Genomic DNA, 18,814 nt, shown 5'->3' with positions numbered 1-18,814 from the left:
AGGGTCCTGGGAAATCCCGACGTGCTAGTTCGGTCAACCAGAGCGTCGGAGTTCACTTTTAAGATGGTCAACCAAATGGTCAACATTTGACCCTGGGGAGGTTTGGTCAACCGAAGTTACGATGTAGGTTCAGGTTCTATCGATCGAGTAGTCAAACTATGGACTTTGGCAAGTTCGATCGACCGAAGCTTTTATATAGCTTTGGGTTCGGTCGACCGAGGCCATTCAAATTGTGCTTTTAAGTCCGAATTTTCATTTGAAGTCACCCGTGTTCATATAAGTATAACTTTTAAGAATAGGAGATTTGTTGTGTGGTGCTTGGGGACCTAAGGTTAGTTTATGACCTAAGCTTTTAAATTAAGCCCAAAAATCTGGCGTCGGTCGACCGCTATGGTCATTAATTTCCCTATGATCAGACTATGACCTTGTTGAGCTTATCATTCACATCACGCATGCCATACATTATTACAGACCAAATATAAAACAAAATGCATTACAAATTTAAAACGTATGTCTTCTTCTTCATCTTTACTCTACTGCCTTCTTGGTTCATCTTTACTCTATTGCCTTATTGGAATATGCCAGTATGATGTGTCCTTCCTGACTTTTATTTTTCTATTCCGTGTGTGCATTCTGAATTGTAAACCTGTTCAAAACACTAGGCACACACATGAGACACTTGTATTTATCAACATCAAAACAGAAATCAGACTCAAAAAGTTAACAGTCAATTTTGTATATTTTTAATTTTAAGTTCACTTATGTCGTGACTTTTATATTCTTAGAGATTTAAATATTATAATTCAATATAATTTGAGGAAAATAAATGCAAATCTTGTAGATAAAGTCCTAAACTTTTCTTAATTTTTCAATTTTAATGGCTTAAACCTATTGAACGATAACTTAAAACAAAAAACCATTACTACAAAATAGTTTATTATCATTAAAACTAAGCTGATAAAACCTTGGGGCTAACAAATATTACTGTTTTAAAATTAAAATATATTAAAAAATAATCTATAGTATTTTACTATTTACTATAACATATTAATTATAGATGAAACATAATCCAGTTATGAAATAAATAAAAAGAATAATCTATTAATTTAATTAACATTAAATAAATAAAAAATTTTCTTTAGCTATAAATCTCTTTTTAAAATTTATAATCATACGCTATAAATATATATTAATAACACGATTATTGTTAGTTAGAAAATAATATTATATTATTTTACTTAACAAAAAATCTTTAGATTTTAATGAAATATAGCTAAAATAATTATCAATTAAAAAAATAACTATACAATATTTTATTTTGTTATGGCATATTGGCTGTTAAATAAATATAATTCAATTTTGGAACAAAAAAGAACCATGCATCAATTTAAATTAATAATAAATAAGTTAAATTTTAATTTAGTTAATGATATTAGTTTTAATGTAAATTAATATGAAGTTATTTGTAATAAAAATACATTAATAAAAGGATTATTGTTAATTAAAAATAATAATCTTGCGTTATATTAATAGAAAACTTTTAAATATTAATTAAACTAATTGATATAAATTATTAATTAGAGAAAATATTAATATTTTTAATTTTAAATGGTAAAAAACTATATACTATTAACTATTATAACGTATTAAATATTGGTATAGTAAAACAATATTAATTCATATAATACCTAAAAGAAAAATCATGCATGCGAATACTATTTATTTTAATAAAATAAAATACTTTTAACACTTTTTAGTAAAATATTTATTAAACTCAATCTTATTTATAGGCGATTCCAAATAACTCCCTAGTCTACCATTAGTTTATTTTAATGAGTTCCAATAAATCAAAATTAATGAAATAACTTTGTATTTATTTTGATATTAATTTATTTTTTGAATGTCTACCATCCTTGGTGACATATTTTTTCCGATAAAAAATTTTAAATTTCATTTAAATAAATAATGATCCACATGAGGACACGCCAAGCACGTTAATCTTATTTTTGCAATTACCAACCGAAGGCCCCATTTACATTTGGGTGCATATCCAAACACACCCACTTGTCTCAAGAAAGAGATGAATGCAAAACGAGGCCGCACGCGCAGCACGAGTGACTGGGGATACACCCCCCACTGCTTTTCCCACATGGGATGGGACCCGCGGAGTACCACCAATCAAAATCAAGAGCGTGAGCCATGGCGCGTGGAGAGCACTCACAGACTCGCCAGGCGCGCTCTCTCTCTCTCTCTCTCTCTCTCTCTCTCTCTCGTCTCGACTTCAACAGGCGGACGGCGGTGATACACACAGAAAAAACGGTAAATAGAGAGAGAGAGGGCATTTCTCTCTAAAAGTAAATTCAGGACCTTACATTCATGCCTCGCTCTCTCTTCCTCTTCCTCTTCCTCTTCCTCTTCCTTCTCGAACGCTGAGTCTCTCAGACTCGCCTTCCCTTTGATTCTTTTCTGTCTTGGTTTATGAGGTATGGTTTTTTTTTTTGTCTTCTTAAATCCGTTTACACCTCTGCTTTCTGATCTCTTTCTATTCTTATCATGGTGTACACAGATCCGTTCTTATTTGTTGATATTTCTTCAAGAATCAAGCCCTTGTCACTTTTTTTTGGTCTTAAAAATTATTTCTTTTAGTTTACGAGTTTCCCTGAATTTATGAGCATGTTAAAAATTTTGTTGATCTGGTTTCTCGATTTAATCCACTGGATCTGATAATTATTATCTTTTTATTTCTAATTTACGGATCTCACGAGGTATTTCATAAAATTGTTCAACCGAATTGAGTTTTCGGAATGAGATTAAAGAAAGCAATTTTGGAGGTTATCATCTTGATTAGTTTAGTTTACTTTCATAACATTTGATAAAGCAAGCGTTCTTTTAGGCGGAAGTCACGTATCAGATTTGAGACTTTTCTTGGGTACTTAAAAATATTTTTGCTGGGAGTAGTTGGATTGAAGGAGTTTTTCCTTTGGGGCTAATTATTTTTTATAAATTGAACATTTCTGATTTAGCTCAAAAGGAGGCCTTTTCATGGTTTTCTATGGATTTATTTCACTACGTTTAATATTATCGCATGAACTAAGGTATTTTTCTTTTCTTTTCTTTTCTTTTGTGTAAGTTGAGCTCTTTATGAAAAATAATTGTTGAGATTTGAGGCTTTATATGTGTACTAACTGACTGCTCAAGTTTCTCGATTTAAGTCACTAGATCTGATAGTATTTATAATTTATTTTGTAAGTTGTAGAATTTTGTTAAATGTTCTTAAATTTGAACGGTTCACCCTAATTAGGTTTTCCGAATTTAATCGAAGAACACAACTTTGGGGGGGGGGGGGGGTTTATAATCTTGATTAGTGTACTTCAATTTAATATTGTTTGATAAAGTAAGTATTCTCGTTGGAGTCACAGATCCAGATTTGAGGCTTTTTGTGGGTACTCATATGTGTTGTAGTGGGATTGAAGGAGTTTTCACCCATGTCATGTCTATGTCGAACACTGATACTCCTCAGTCACTCCTTCAACACATACTTGACACTTCATAAATGTGTCCAAGTCTATTTTTAGTGTATGACAACAGACCGCCACTTCTCAAACACTCTTTCCATACTTTTATTTTATCATGAAATTCATAACTATAACCATAATATTATTTCAAAACCTTACAATAACTTGTCAAAATTTAAAGTGATATATTGAACATTTTTAAAAAATTAAAAGAAAAAGAATGGAAGATGCATACGTTGTTTTTAATTTTTTTCCTGCATACAAACTTACATATATAATAAATGTTAAAAGTTTCATGAAAAATATGCTAATGATATAATATTATATATTTATTTACTAGCATGCCCATGCTGGGTCGTGTCCTATATTTCTCATATTTATTGTGTCCCATGTCTGTGTCTAGTTGTACCCATGTCACTCTTTTTCCATGACTCATATATCAGGTTAGAGAGATATGCAATCAGAAGTTAAAAACAAAATGAAGGCAATTAAGATTTCCTAACTCCCAAGTGATGATGGTTTCAATGAGATGCATTCTGAAAGAAAAGAAGTTTTCTCATCATCGCAGGCATTTAATTGGTCTCAAAAGCAAAACTTGCATGGATTTTACCTCTCAGAGGTGGAAAAGTATTTTGCAAGTTCTAGTCGGACAAAAAAAAAAAAAAAAAATGACTGTAGGATTCTGCGTCATTACCTGTGGCATCAGCAACATCCACTGTTGACGTTGAGCTCTGCCATCCATCAAGTTTGTTTCCGTCATCCATGACTTTTGCTACAAACACCAATTAACAGATTAGAACCATGCGGCAGCAAAAGGTCCTGAAAAGCGTAATAACCCAATTATGCATTAGAAAAATGGAAGTACTTAATCTTCAATAAATTACACTTCTTAATACAGATTCAGGTTACAACAAACAATGGTGTAAAACGACGATATAATTATGTTGCTTCTAAAAAATATAGCTAAAGCAATTTGACATTTGCAAAACGACATAATACTCTTAAAATGTTATCCAACGAATACCTCAATTTCCAAGAATAATGTTTCAGTTAAGGGCATGGTTTTAAATAACGGCCGTTACATAGCGTAACGGCCGATACTCCAACGTTACACGTCGTAACGTCCGTTATGGACCGTTACATGGCCGACAGGTCGCAGATTCGGTGAAGGCTTTCTGCTGCAGGCAGCAGGCAGCAGCGCTGCTTTCCCCCTCTCCCCAGTCCCCACACCCATCTGCCATTCAAAGGGTAAAATGGAAAGTTAAAAACTGACCTTGAAAATTTGTTGGCCTTCGGCAATAAGAAGGCTTCGAAGCCTGAGAGTGAGCACATCGAGGCTATCGAGCAGATCTACTCAGAATTGCAGACTTCGCAGCCTTCCAGGACTCAGAATTGCAGACTTGCAGTTCCAGGCTTCCAGCAACTTGGCGAGTCACCGGTGACGGCGACAGGTCTGCAGCAGCTCCGCCAGTCGTCGCAGTCGGCACCTTCCTCCGCCAGTCGTCGCAGTCGCCACCAGCCAGCCTCTCGATTTCAGCTTCGGAGGCTCGGAGCTTGGAGTCATCGCTGCTTTGTGCTTCGCTCCTTCGACTCTTCGAGGCTCCTCCGAGTTCGCTCGAATCCCTCCCCTCTCTCGGTCTGACTCGACTACCAGACCTCAGCATATGAGACACTCTAACACCCACAGCACTTTTCATTATGTTTTTTTTTTTTTAAATTATATTTTGTTGTACCACAGCCCTTTTCATTCTGTTTATTTTTTTAAATTATATTTTGTTGTAAAATAGGTTTGTTAAATTGAATTAAAAAAAAAGTAATTTAATAGAGTAAAAAATTAGAAATCATTAATAATTATGTAAAATAAAATTTTCTTAATTTATAAATATTTTAATTGTATTATATTTTTTGAAAGATAATTATGAAAATTAATTCCATGACATAGCAAGCAATTATTAATATTATATAATTAATATTTTTTAAGGTTAGTAAATAATTAATATTTACCAATAATAATTGAAGCCTTTTTTATAATAATATTTGAATATCAATAATCCACTACTGCATTCACCATCTAAACAAAGCATTAAAATAATGTATGTACACAAGACATCCATGTGATGGCATTTTATATTATCTAGGCTTAATTGAGCTCTATTTTTCACCATTCTTAAAGAATTCCAAGTAATACTCTGCACAATTATTATAATATTTAGTCTTAGGATTTGCCAAACTGATAGAAATAAAATTAATTCATGGCACCAATTGGCTAACATACTATTTATGTCAGCTGGACAAAGTGGTCATTTTGATAAAGAAGATATCATATTCACTCCTATCTATTAAAAAAATATTAAATAATATTCATATTATAAAATAAAAAAAAATTAAATAACATCTGTCACCCATTTTATGTTACATGTGTATCTACTTGCCATTTCTTGAGTAGGGTGACCCTGTTTATTAATATTTTTTAAGTTTTAAAACATCATTTTGACCTTAAATTTAAAATTAGGTAAAATAAATGTTTACATCTATTTTTTGTTTTTAGTTATCAAATAAAGTAAAAATTAATAACTTAATAAAAAAAAATTAACCTAATAGTTAATACATTAATAAATTTGATTTTTACTAATTACTATTGGAATTTGTAGAAAAATTTAATTTTAATCCATATATTGAGGAAATGCTTAAAAAATTAAATAGTCAATTTGTAATGTATGGATCTCTATTTGTGATGCTATGATGTATATGAAAGTAGAGCAAAAATCTTTTTCACCTGTTAATTTCTTATAGTTATAAATGAAAATAAAATCAAGCTATAAAAAATAATGAAAATATCTTTTTAAAGATAAAGGAATATATTTTTTTTGTAATAAAATATCTAATATTTTATAATTATGTTTATTTAAATATAAAAATAATAAACATTATTTATTATTTTTAATCAAATATTATACTTATTTTTACGTAATAAGTATTTAAAATTAGGACTATTTAGTACTTATTATTTAATATTTACTAAATTACTAATTATATTATTCCTGTCATTGTAGGAAGGTTGTAACTTTGTATTTTCTTTATATTTTGTGTAGAGATCATCAAATTAAGTCTATCAATATGTCACGTGATAGAGGAAATGAAAACTTACCTAGTGAGGATACTGGATGACATTTTGGTACTACGGTAGACGGTAATAGACATGTTATTATGTGTAAGTTATGTGGGAAGATAATCAAAGGGGGCATTACACGCTTGAAACAACACTTGGCACATAAAAAGGGTCAAGTAGCTGGATGCTCAAATGTGACCACACAAGTAAGAGAACAAATGATGAAACATCTACAACAGTATGCTGAGAAGAAAAGAGATAAACAAAAAAGGCAAGAAGAAGCAGAAGCCCAAATTAGAGGAGATTTTGAGAATTTGAGGGATGAAGAAGACTTGGAAGAAGAAAGTATGAAATTTGCTCGACAAGAAAGCATGCGATCACAACAACAATGGGAAGAGAGACAAAGATTTCGAGCAAGAACAACTGGAAGGGGTAATATTTATGAAGAGGGAGGTGGCTCTGGCAGTGGTGCTACCAGTGGTTTCAATAGAGCAGGAGCTCGATCTTATAGTGGTCAAGAAGCTGGAGGTAGTGGACGACAATGAATCAATCCTGATGCCCCTGAAGTTAGACTAAAGGCAATGGATCCTATTTTAGAAAGAAGCAAGAGTGCGAAACAACCAAAACTCAACACAAAGTTACTGAAAGGTTTAAGAAGTAAATTAGGAAAAGCGGTTGGAAAATTCCTAATTTATAATCGGATTCCAGCGAATGTAGCTGACTTTCCATTTATGCAGCTTATGCTTGATATTGCTGCAGAGGTTGGAAAGGGGGTGAAGGGTCCATCATCCTATGAGATATCTGAAATTTATTTGGAGCAAGAGTATCAAGAAATGAAAAATTATATAGTTTCTTTTACTGGAATTTGGAAAGAAAGAGGTGTAACACTTATGTGTGATGGTTGGTCAGGACCAACTAGAAAACACATTATAAACTTTTTAGTTTATTGCGATAGAGGCACCGTATTTCATAAATCAGTTGATGCCTCTGATGTGCCAAGCAGAACAGCTAAATATTATTTCAGGTAATTTTCTAATTTTAATTGTATATGCAAATAGTATTATGGACTTGCATGTTTTAATTAAATAGTAGTAATTATTGAATCTATAATTTCATTTCAGATTAATGGATGAGGTGGTAGAAGAAATTGGAGAGGAGAATGTTGTCCAAGTAGGGACTGATAATGAAGCTGCAATGAAGGTAGGAGGAAAATTATTAATGCAGAAGAGGCCCCAATCTCTATTGGATAGTATGTGCAGCTCATTGCATAGACCTTATTCTTGAAGATATTGGTAAGAAAAGTAACGTGAAGAAGGTCTTAGAAGATGCAAGAACAATAATCTCATTTATTTACAACCACACATGGACAGTGAATTTCATGAAGAAATTCACAAATAATAGAGAGTTACTTCGCCCTGCCATCACTCGATTTGTCACAAATTTCATTGCTTTGGAGACTCTTGTCAGGCATAAACAAGCACTAAGAGAAATGTTTACATCTGATGCTTGGAAAAACTCAAGGTTTGGAATGGCAAAATCAGGCCCAGCATATGATTCAAAGAAAATTATCTTAGGCAAAGAGTTTTGGCAAAAGGCCTCTGATATAATTAAAGTGCAAGAACTCTTGGTGAAAGTTCTTAAATTGGTTGATGGTGATGAAAAACCAACCATGGGCTTCATATACGAGGCAATTGATAGGGCGAAGTTGGCCATTCAAAAAGATTGCCGGTTTTACAAAGACTATTGGAAAATTATTGACAACCGATGGAGTTTTCAGTTGCACCAAGATTTGCACATTGCTGGTAAGTGTAAATCAAATATAATTTCTTATTATTTTAACTTTTAAATTATGCATAGTTGCGTTAGAAAACTATTGATTAATATGTTTCTAAATTTAATTGTAGGGTATTTTTTGAACCCACAATTTCTTTATGGTGCCCCACCCTCTCCTGAAGTTGCTAGAGAAGTCATGGATGAAGTTAAAAAAGTGATAACCAAGTTGGTACTCGATATAGATACTCAAATTCGGGCTATTAATCAAGTAAGTATTGGTTCCATTAAATTGAATAATGAATTGTTCTAGTATTCTGTAATACTTTCAAGAATAATTATTAATACATCTAATTAATTAATTATATTTCACAATCATCCTTTTTTAGTTGTTGCTATATCGAGATAGGTAGGAGACTTTTGGAACCCCGTTGGCTCAAAGGACAGTGAAACAAACAAATCCTGGTAAATATGGCTATATAGTTTAATAATGGAGAATTACTCTATTTTCTCTCTTTGTGTTCAAATTTGACTTTTGAAATACTCTATACTAACATAAAATTCTTTTTAATTATTCATGCAGCTGAATGGTGGATTCATTATGGCTTGTGTGCTCCTAAGCTCCAAAGAATAGCAATTAGAGTTCTTAACTAGACCACATCAGCTTCGAACTGTGAGCGTAATTGGAGCACCTTTAGCCTCATCCATACGAAAACTAGAAATAGATTAAAGTACATGAGATTACAAAAACTTGTTTTCGTACATTACAACATGAGGTTAAAGTTAAGACGTACAATGAGAAGAAGCCAACGAGAAATTGAAGAGGGTTTCAATCCTATCAATTTGGACTACATTTTCGAAGAAGATGATCCTTTAAGTCAATGGTTAAAGGAGAGAGAGACACCACTACTCGACAGTCAGGACAATTCAAATTGGTTAAATGAAGAGGTTGGTGGTACTACAGAAGGAGGTGATCAACCACCAATAAACGCGCATGATGATTCAAATTCAAGCCCTGAACGTACACAAAGTGATGACAATCTTGGTTTGAGCCCACCAAGTGATGATGATGGTAATAGTGGTGCTGGAGCTGGGGTTGGTTCTGATCCTTATGGACTACATGACATACCTGAAAATTATGACTTGGGTATTCCTCCAGGGAACCCATCTTCACAACCCAGGAGAAGGAGTGCTCGTGGTGACCCTAGCGATTCTACTGAAGATTCATATGGTGTGGTTCGTAGTTTTGGCGACTTTGGTTTAGATGGTTCATCATCACAATCATATGGATCTCATCCAGCATATCCATATTATGCATCTCATGACTCACATTTTTATTCCAATGGATCAGGAATCTCAGGATCTAGTGAGTCTTCTTCTACACACTACCCAGAGCTAGCCCCTGCCCCAACTTATAGACATTATTCAGGAGAATTTTCATCACCAGTACATTTTCAAGAGCAACAACAAAATGACGCAAACTTGGGTTCATTCAACTATGTATTTCCACAAGGATGGGGAGATAATTTCCCATCCCAATCTCAAGATACAGATGCAAATTATGAAGACCCTCCACCTCATTCTTTTTGGTGGTGACATGTGTTATGTTATAAATTTGTAATATTGTATTCATGTATTTTCAATTATTTATTGATATTTGATATTAATCACTTTTTAAATTCATGTATGTGTAATGTGTATATTGAGTATTAAGTCTATTGAGTATTGATTCATTTTTAGTAACTTTATGACTTTAATTAATTGATTCTTACATTTCTACATCTTTTTACTCATTAAAGTAATGTAAACTATAAAAAATTATGCTTTTTTTTGTAAACAGCGCACTAAAATTAATATAAAAATCATAATGTCTATTAAAAAGCATTTGTAGGTTGAATGAAAGCCTTCAAAATTCATTAAAAATCATGTATGAATGGATTTCATGCTTATTTTTTAATTTTGGCATGGTTGTGCATGCTTGAAAAAAAATCACGATCGTTACGCCCGCTTCCCGTTACGTAACACCCACCTCTCCTGTGACCCGCGACCGTTTCGTGACGTTACCCGCGACCACGATTTTGAACCATGGTCAAGGGTATTACATTGTTGGTAGAACAACATTAAACATAGGACTCAAGCGATTTTTCTCCTCCTCCCTTGATTTTCTTACAATTTTCTAAGCAACAAACTGAAAATACAGTGTTTTTCCTCGAGAAAACTTATGAGATCTCTCTTGGAAAGGATCATAGACAGGAAAAAAACCTCTGGAAAAAGTGCCACATTGAGAAGAGAGGATCTGGTTCCTCTCCTTTACAGGGAGGTAAGGAACTATCCTCCTGTGCACATCCAGCGACTTGAAAAGTAGCGAGATTACCCATTGAACGGCCACGATTTGGCCGATTCAACTCAAAAACAAAAAAACCAACCAACCAAAAAAAAAAAAAAAAGAAGATGAAGAACGGACAACGAACCACACAATTGCTCGAAATAAGTGAAACGGAAGGACACTGCCGCTTCCCAGTTTCGTCGGAAGAAGAACTGAGCTCTTTCGGCACTTTTAGCTATTTCCTGGTGAAAGAAAGACTGCAAGGGCGCCATTCTCCGGAAGTCGTCTGCCAGCGGTCGCTTCAGGTCGAAAAAAATAAAAATCGAAATTCTTCTGCTTTCTGTAAGGTTAATTCTATGTGCATGCGTTATGTACATAATATTGAATCCAATTAATTAAGATAATAACTTTACATTTTCAGTGATATCTCAATACCAAATAAACATCGTTAATAAAACAAAGACCCATCATAAATAAAAAAAAAATTCTCATAAGTTACACACATATAGAAAGATGCCCACTTTTTGTTAAGATTGCATTTATTTGTAAAAAGGATAAATGAAATGCATATAAAATAAATAAATAACTAGAGAAGAAATGTTAGAATAAAAATGTAAATGATTCCATTATTAGAGAAATATAATGAAGGAGGAGGAAGAGATAAAGTAGAGAAGCATTGAGATTTGAACTTGAGTAGAGGAAAATTTATTTATAGTATTTTTTTATTTATTTTTATTACATAAGAACTTTAGTTACCAATAAGCCCTTCGGACCCCCTGGTGCGGCATCAAACTTATGGATCAGCGTCCTCCCCTATGTCTCGCTGATCAAATAAAGTCCAGAATGCAGACACGGCCTCGTGCATTAGTTGGACGTTCGACCAACCCAACCTCCAAGACGCATCTCCATTACCATCTACGGTCCCGGCTGGCTCATAGAAAACTCTCACCATCCACAGTTCCCACTGGCTCACAGAGCGAACTTTCAATAGTATTTTTAGTACAACAACTAAGTGTGGTACTTAAAAGATTAGATGTTACTACCCATATCAACAAGGTGCACCTTTCTTTTCGGGAGTCTTCTCATAAAAATTTCATAGTTAAGCGTGCTTGACTTGGAGCAATATTGGGATGGTTGACCTCCTGGGAAGTTTTCTCAGGAGTGTGTAAGTGAAGACAAAATATGCTGAAAAGGACACGTGTTGATCTGTGGGGCCAGTCATTAGTCTAATAAGACCCGCCCCCTGTTGTCTGGTCCAAGTGGAGGAGAGATGCAGTGCTCCCTGGCAGATCAAGTTGGGGCGTTACAAAATGGTATCAGAGTCAACACCCAATCGGAAGTGTGATGAGGTTCACATCGCCTGAGTTTCGAAATGTGGATTCATAATGAGGATGTTGCGTTCTATAAGCGGGGGAGAATGTGATACCCCATGGATGAAAAGACTTAAAAGATTAGATGTTACTACCCATATCAACAAGGTGCACTTTTCTTTTCGGGAGCCTTCCCATAAGAACTTCATAGTTAAGCGTGCTTGGCTTGGAGCAATATTGGGATGGGTGACCTCTTGAGAAGTTTTCTCAGGAAGTGTGTGAGTGAGGACCAAACACGCTGAAAAGGACAGTCATTAATCCAATAAAACCCGCCCCTTTGTTGTCTGGTCTAGTTGGAGGAGGAGAGATGCAGTGCTCCCTGGCAGACCCAGGTTGGGGCATTACAGAATGTGTAGACATAAAGTGTTATAGTTAAATGTAATATCTCTAAACTACTATGGAGGGGATTTCCTCTTTAGCGTCTTTTTAAAAAGTGTCAAAAATTTATTCCTACAACTATCAATAACTATCCCAAAATACCTCTTTAACTGGCCATAACTACCTAAAAATACTTTAATGATTATGTCAAAATTATCCCTATGCAATACATAATTATCCCAAAATATACCTACAACTATCCACAATTATCCCAAATGGCTTTGTACTCGTTTATTCTTTGTTATTTTCTTTATAATTTCTAGAAGTTTTAAAGCACAAAGATTCAAGGAGAATGCACATTGTGCGTGTCCACGTGTCATCTTTATAAATTGTGTAGTGCACATTTGTTAGTACTCTTTAAATCTATATCTCCACTATTATAAAATAGTGTTTCCTTTAAAACATTATAGTTATTTGAAGGCATAATCATTGCTAAAACTAATTAAGGACACTTAGTTGTTGTACTAAAAATACTATTGAAAGTTCGCTCTGTGAGCTAGTGGGGACTGTGGATGGTGAGAGTTTTCTGTGAGCCAGCGGGGACCGTAGATGGTAATGGAGATGCGTCTTGGAGGTTGGGTTTGTCGAATGTCCAACTGATGCATGAAGCCGTGTCTGCATTCTGGACTTTATCTGATCAGCGAGACATAGGGGAGGACGCTGATCCATAGGTCTGGTGCCGCACCAGGGGGTCCAAAAGGCTTGTTGGTGGCTGAAGTTCTTATGTAATAAAAATAAATAAAAAAATACAATAAATAAATTTTCCTCTACTCAAGTTTAAATCTCAACGCTTCTCTTCCTCCTCCTTCATTATATTTCTCTTATAATGGAATCATTTACATTTTTATTATAACATTTCTTCTTTAGTTATTTATTTATTTTATATGCATTTCATTTATCTTTTTTACAAAGAAATGCAATCTTAACAAAAAGTGGGTATCTTTCTATATGTGTGTAACTTATGAGAATTTTTATTTATTTATGATGGGTGTTTGTTTTATTAACGACGTTTATTTGGTATTGAGATATCATTGAAAATGTAAAGTTATTATCTTAATTAGTTGGATTCAATATTATGTACATAATGCATGCACTTAAATTTAACCTTGCAGAAAGCAGAAGAATTCCAGTTTTTATTTTTTCCGACCTGAAGCAACCGTTGGTAGACGACTTCCGAAGAAGGGCGCCCTTGCAGCCCTTCTTTCACCAGGAAATAGCTGAAGGTGCCGAAAGAGCTTAGTTCTTCTTTCGATGAAACTGGGAAGCGGCAGCGTCCTTCCGTCTCACTTATTTCGAGCAATTGTGTGGTTCGTTGTCCGTTCTTCATCTTTTTTTTTTTTTTTTTTATTTTGGTTGGTTGGTAATTTTGTTTTTGAGTTGAATCGGCCAAATCGTGGCCGTTCAGGGGTAATCTCGCTACTTTTCAAGTCGCTGGATGTACACAGGAGGATGGTTCCTTACCTCCTTGTAAAGGAGAGGAGCCAGATCCTCTCTTCTCAGTGTGGCACTTTTTCCAGGGGTTTTTTTCCTGTCTATGATCCTTTCCAGGAGAGATCTCATAAGTTTTCTCGAGGAAAAACACTGTACTTTCAATTGGTTGCTTAGAAAATTGTAAGAAAATCAAGGGAGGAGGAGAAAAATCGCTTGAGTCCCTATGTTTAATGTTGTTCTACCAACAATGTAATACCCTTGATTGAAACATTATTCTTGGAAATTGAGGTATTCGTTGGATAGCATTTTAAGAGTCTTCTGTTGCTTTGCAAACGTCAAATTGCTTTAGCTATATTTTTTAGAAGCAACATAATTATATCGTCGTTTTACACCATTGTTTGTTGTAACCTGAATCTGTATTAGAAAGTAAAATTTATTGAAGATTAAGTACTTCCATTTTTCTAATGCATAATTGGGTTATTACGCTTTTCAGGACCTTTTGCTGCTGCATGGTTCTATTCTGTTAATTGGTGTTTGTAGCAAAAGTCATGGATGACGGAAACAAACTTGATGGATGGCAGAGCTCAACGTCAGCAGTGGATGTTGCTGATGCCACAGGTAATGACGTAGAATCCTACAGTCATTTTTTTTTTTTTTTTACTAGATCTTGCAAAATACTTTTCCACCTCTGAGAGGTAAAATCCATGCAAGTTTTGCTTTTGAGACCAATTAAATGCCTGCGATGATGAGAAAACTTCTTTTCTTTCAGAATGCATCTCATTGAAACCATCATCACTTGTGAGTTGGGAAATCATAATTGCCTTCATTTTGTTTTTAACTTCTGATTGCATATCTCTCTAACCTGATATATGAGTCATGGAAAAAGAGTTATGACATGGGTACAACTAGACACAGACATGGGACACAATAAATATTAGAAATATAGGACACGAACCAGCATGGGCATGCTAGTAAATAAATATATAATATTATATCATCAGTATATTTTTCATGAAACTTTTAGCATTTATTATCTATGTAAGTTTGTATGCAGGAAAAAAATTAAATACAACATATGCATCTTCCATTCTTTTTCTTTTAATTTTTTAAAAATATTCAATATATCACTTTAAATATTGACAAGTTATTGTAAGGTTTTGCAATAACATTATGGTTATAGTTATGAATTTCATGATAAAATAAAAGTATGGAAAGAGTGTTTGAGAAGTGGCGGTCTGTTGTCATACACTAAAAATAGACTTGGACACATTTATGAAGTGTCAAGTATGTGTTGAAGGAGTGACCGAGGAGTATCAGTGTTCGACATAGACATGACATGGGTATAGCATCCTTATAGAAGTGCCTTGTTGATTGTCCATATTGATCTAAAAATGTAAAATTAATTATACCTCCTAATTACTTAGTTGTATGGTGACTAGCACACATAAGATCTTTGAATTTCATCTCCCCCCCTTTTAGAGAGCCAAGTGGCTTGTAGAGGCTAGATTTTGTTCTAGTGCAGGTGCACATCAGTGACAACTAATTGGGTTTTAATGAATGCCTTAAGAAAACTTTAAGTTTAGAAGCAATCTAAGTAGGAATATATTATTTACTTCACTGTTTCATATTTGTTTTTTAGTCCCTGAGGCTGTGGATAATGTGAAGGAGAGGTGTTGGGATCAGAGGGAAGCTCTTCCGGGGGAGCCTCGATGTGTTATATGTGGCCGCTATGGTGAGTATATATGTCACGAGACAGATGATGATATTTGCAGCTTGGAATGTAAGCAGGCAGCTTTACACAGGACTGCCAACTCCCTGTTGCCAGCTGGTTGTTTGCCTGTTGTAAGACTACCGACAACTGATGAGTGCTTTTATGTTAGGGATATTGATGATAAAACCGAACCTGGAGGTTTGAGTAGTTATCAGACTGAATTTCTCAGAAGGAAATTTGAAATCTGTGTGAAAGGAGACTTTGTTCCAGACCCTGTAATGTCATTCTCTTCTTGCAATCTGCCTCCAAAACTTCTGCAAAATATGGATGCATCTGGATATGAAATGCCTACACCTGTCCAAATGCAAGCAATACCTGCTGCTTTGATTGGAAAAAGTCTGCTTGTTTCTGCTGGCACGGGCTCAGGGAAAACGGGTTCCTTTCTGATACCTGTAGTTTCTTTCTGTGTGAAATTTCGTCCTGAGCGCACTTCAAACCAGAAGAAGCCGCTAGCAATGGTTCTGACGCCAACTAGAGAGCTCTGTATGCAGGTGGAAGAACAAGCGAAGTTGCTTGGAAAAGGATTGCCCTTTAAAACTGCCCTTGTGGTTGGTGGTGACGCGATGGCCAAACAATTCCACCGCATTGAACAAGGGGTGGAACTTATTGTAGGAACTCCGGGCAGGCTTATAGATCTTTTAACAAAGCATAACATTGAATTAGATGATGTTTCAATTCTTGTTCTTGACGAGGTAGACTGCATGCTTCAGAGGGGTTTCCGTGATCAAGTAATGCAAATTTTCAGAGCTCTTTCACAACCACAGGTTTTGATGTGTTCCGCAACTATATCACAGGAGGTTGATAAGATGGTAAATTCATTGGCAAAAGATTTAGTTTTTGTTTCCGTGGGAAAGCCAAACAAACCAAGTATGGCTGTTAAGCAAATAGCTATTTGGGTTGAGTCAAAGCAAAAAAAGAAAAAGCTTTTTGACATTTTAATGAGCAAGTGGCATTTCACACCACCAGTTGTTGTGTTTGTGGGGTCGAGACTTGGATCAGATCTCCTTGCTGAAGCAATATCCTTCACCACTGGGATGAAAGCCTTATCAATCCATGGGGAAAAGCCCATGCAGGAGAGGAGAGAAATAATGAGGTCATTTTTGGCGGGGGATGTACCTGTGATTGTGGCCACTGGGGTTTTGGGTCGGGGAGTTGATCTTTTGTTTGTAAGACAGGTTATAGTGTTTGACATGCCAAACTCCATCAAAGAGTATGTCCATCAGATTGGAAGGGCATCCAGATTGGGAGAGGAGGGTAGGGCAATTTTGTTTGTGAATGAGGAGAATAAAACTATTTTTCCAGAGTTGGTTGAACTATTGAAGTCTTCTGGAGCTGCTATTCCTCAGGAGCTTAATTCACGGTGCACAACCATAGGCAAGGGCCAGAAGAAAAGGAAGCTTGGTTGCTGAAAATTTTGAATTTTTTCTTTTAGCTTGCCTATTTATAGTTCAGCTTATTACAATTATTTTAGATCTTATTAGAACATGAATGAGAGAAACTTGGGAAAAGAATATATTCCACAGGCACGTTATATTGATTGTGGCACATGCATTATTTTAGTTTTGTATGGTTGGATATGAAAATGATGCAGTGAGTAGGGTTGCAATTGAGCCGAGCCAAACTTTGACTTATTCAGGCTAGGCTCGCTTAATAAATGGGCTTCAAAATTGAGGTTAAGAAACAGCTCCTCTAATTAAGTGAACCAAGCTGAGTCTTGTTTGGCTCATCTATAAATTGAGCCTTAAACAAACCTAAACCAGTCAAGTTTAATCTTGTTCAAATTTCCATCGTGTATTAATGAACTTTAAAGTTAAACTTGAAATTGCTCATTAATGTGAATAAGCAACCAACTTGGTTCATTTGCTATCGCTGGGGCAGTGTTTTGATTTGTGTTTATATTTAATGTATTGAAAGAAAAAAATTGAAAATATAAATAAAAATATATGATTTGTGATATTTTGAGAAAAAAAAATGCTTAGTGTGACTGTATATATGCAAAATAACATCAAATTAAAAAGAATTGGAAGGTGGATTTATGAATGAGCCTTTTAATGATGAGTCTTATTTTGAACCTATATAAACGAGTTCATGAGTTTTCTTAATAACTTAACTCATGAGTGGGTGAGCCTATTAAACAAGCTCATTGTTGAGCTTATAAATTAATGGGCTTGTGAGCTAGTTAAATGAGCCAGCTTGCGAGCTTAGTGGTCTGATTATGATTTAGCTGAAGCTTGGCTCATTTAGTTTGCGAGCTTCAATTCTAAGCTTAAGTTTGACTCTTCATCTTAGTGAACAAGTTTGAACGAGCCTTATTGAGCTTTAACCAAATAGCTGAGAAACAACTTGGCTCATGCAGCTCTAGCAGAGAGTCCGGCAATAAACTTGAATTTTTGTGCTTGTTGTTTAATTCTAAGTGGGAAATTTTATGACTTTAAATAGTAGACTGTTTACCTCCAACGAAAGTATGAGATGTTATTATTAACAGGGTAATTGGAAATACCAGCATAGTAGATGTACGGTGGAATATGCGTACAAACCTTGGGCCAGTCTTTGGATCAAATCTGTGCTGTCAATTTTTTGCTTTTTTAGTGGCATTCTGTTTTGTTATGAATGGATCATCCAGTAAAGGGTTGTGTTTGTTAATTGTCAATGTTGGCTGATACGCTCCATTGGTGAAACATATTGGAATAATATTAATGTTGCGAAATGAAATTGAAATTCGAATGTAGTAGAAGAAAGTGAGTCCTTCCATAATACACTTGCTTCCTTAATTTATTTGCTATGTATTAAGATGGCATCATTGTCTAATTCTTGCATGGGAAAAGTATCTTAAAGGTAGTTGAATTTATTTCGTATGTTATCTCAATTTAGTGATTGTTTCTAGTGAAGTTACCTCACCTCCTCATACTTAAATCCTTTTTCTGCGGATCTCCAAGTAGACTACTAGGAAAGATTATCTTCTGATTACAAGTGTATTTTTATTTTCTTTGCAAAATTTTCTTTGTTGATAGATTTTTAATTAAATTTTATTTTCTTCATTTCTATCTTGGATTTTGGTGTTCTTTTCCTCTTTCTGCAGGATTATTTTTTCATTTGTATTTTTGGAGCTTTTTGCATTATGATCTGTTTCTTTCGGTTGAAAGT

General features: G+C 34.6%; 1 protein-coding gene across 4 annotated transcripts; it reads left to right on the top strand.

Annotated features, from left to right (window-relative positions):
* The first annotated feature begins 2,294 nt into the window (after positions 1-2,294).
* LOC131154494 (DEAD-box ATP-dependent RNA helicase 41-like) lies at positions 2,295-17,215 on the top strand. Of its 4 annotated transcripts, XM_058107302.1 has the most exons (4): positions 2,295-2,483; positions 13,581-13,775; positions 14,393-14,517; positions 15,539-17,215. In XM_058107302.1, the coding sequence occupies exons 3-4, from the start codon at positions 14,448-14,450 to the stop codon at positions 17,077-17,079; spliced, it is 1,611 nt and encodes a 536-aa protein (XP_057963285.1). In that variant the 5' UTR covers positions 2,295-2,483; positions 13,581-13,775; positions 14,393-14,447; the 3' UTR covers positions 17,080-17,215. The 4 variants fall into 4 exon arrangements, with proteins under 4 accessions (XP_057963285.1, XP_057963286.1, XP_057963287.1 ...); XM_058107303.1 differs by lacking the exon at positions 13,581-13,775 and having other exon boundaries at positions 2,308-2,483; XM_058107304.1 differs by lacking the exons at positions 13,581-13,775; positions 14,393-14,517 and having other exon boundaries at positions 2,326-2,483; positions 15,539-15,631; positions 15,780-17,215.
* Positions 17,216-18,814: the final 1,599 nt, after the last annotated feature.

The sequence above is a fragment of the Malania oleifera genome, chromosome 4 (genome assembly GCF_029873635.1).
Source record: "Malania oleifera isolate guangnan ecotype guangnan chromosome 4, ASM2987363v1, whole genome shotgun sequence".
NCBI classification, from domain to species: domain Eukaryota; kingdom Viridiplantae; phylum Streptophyta; class Magnoliopsida; order Santalales; family Ximeniaceae; genus Malania; species Malania oleifera.
This window is presented reverse-complemented; position numbering and strand designations above follow the sequence as displayed.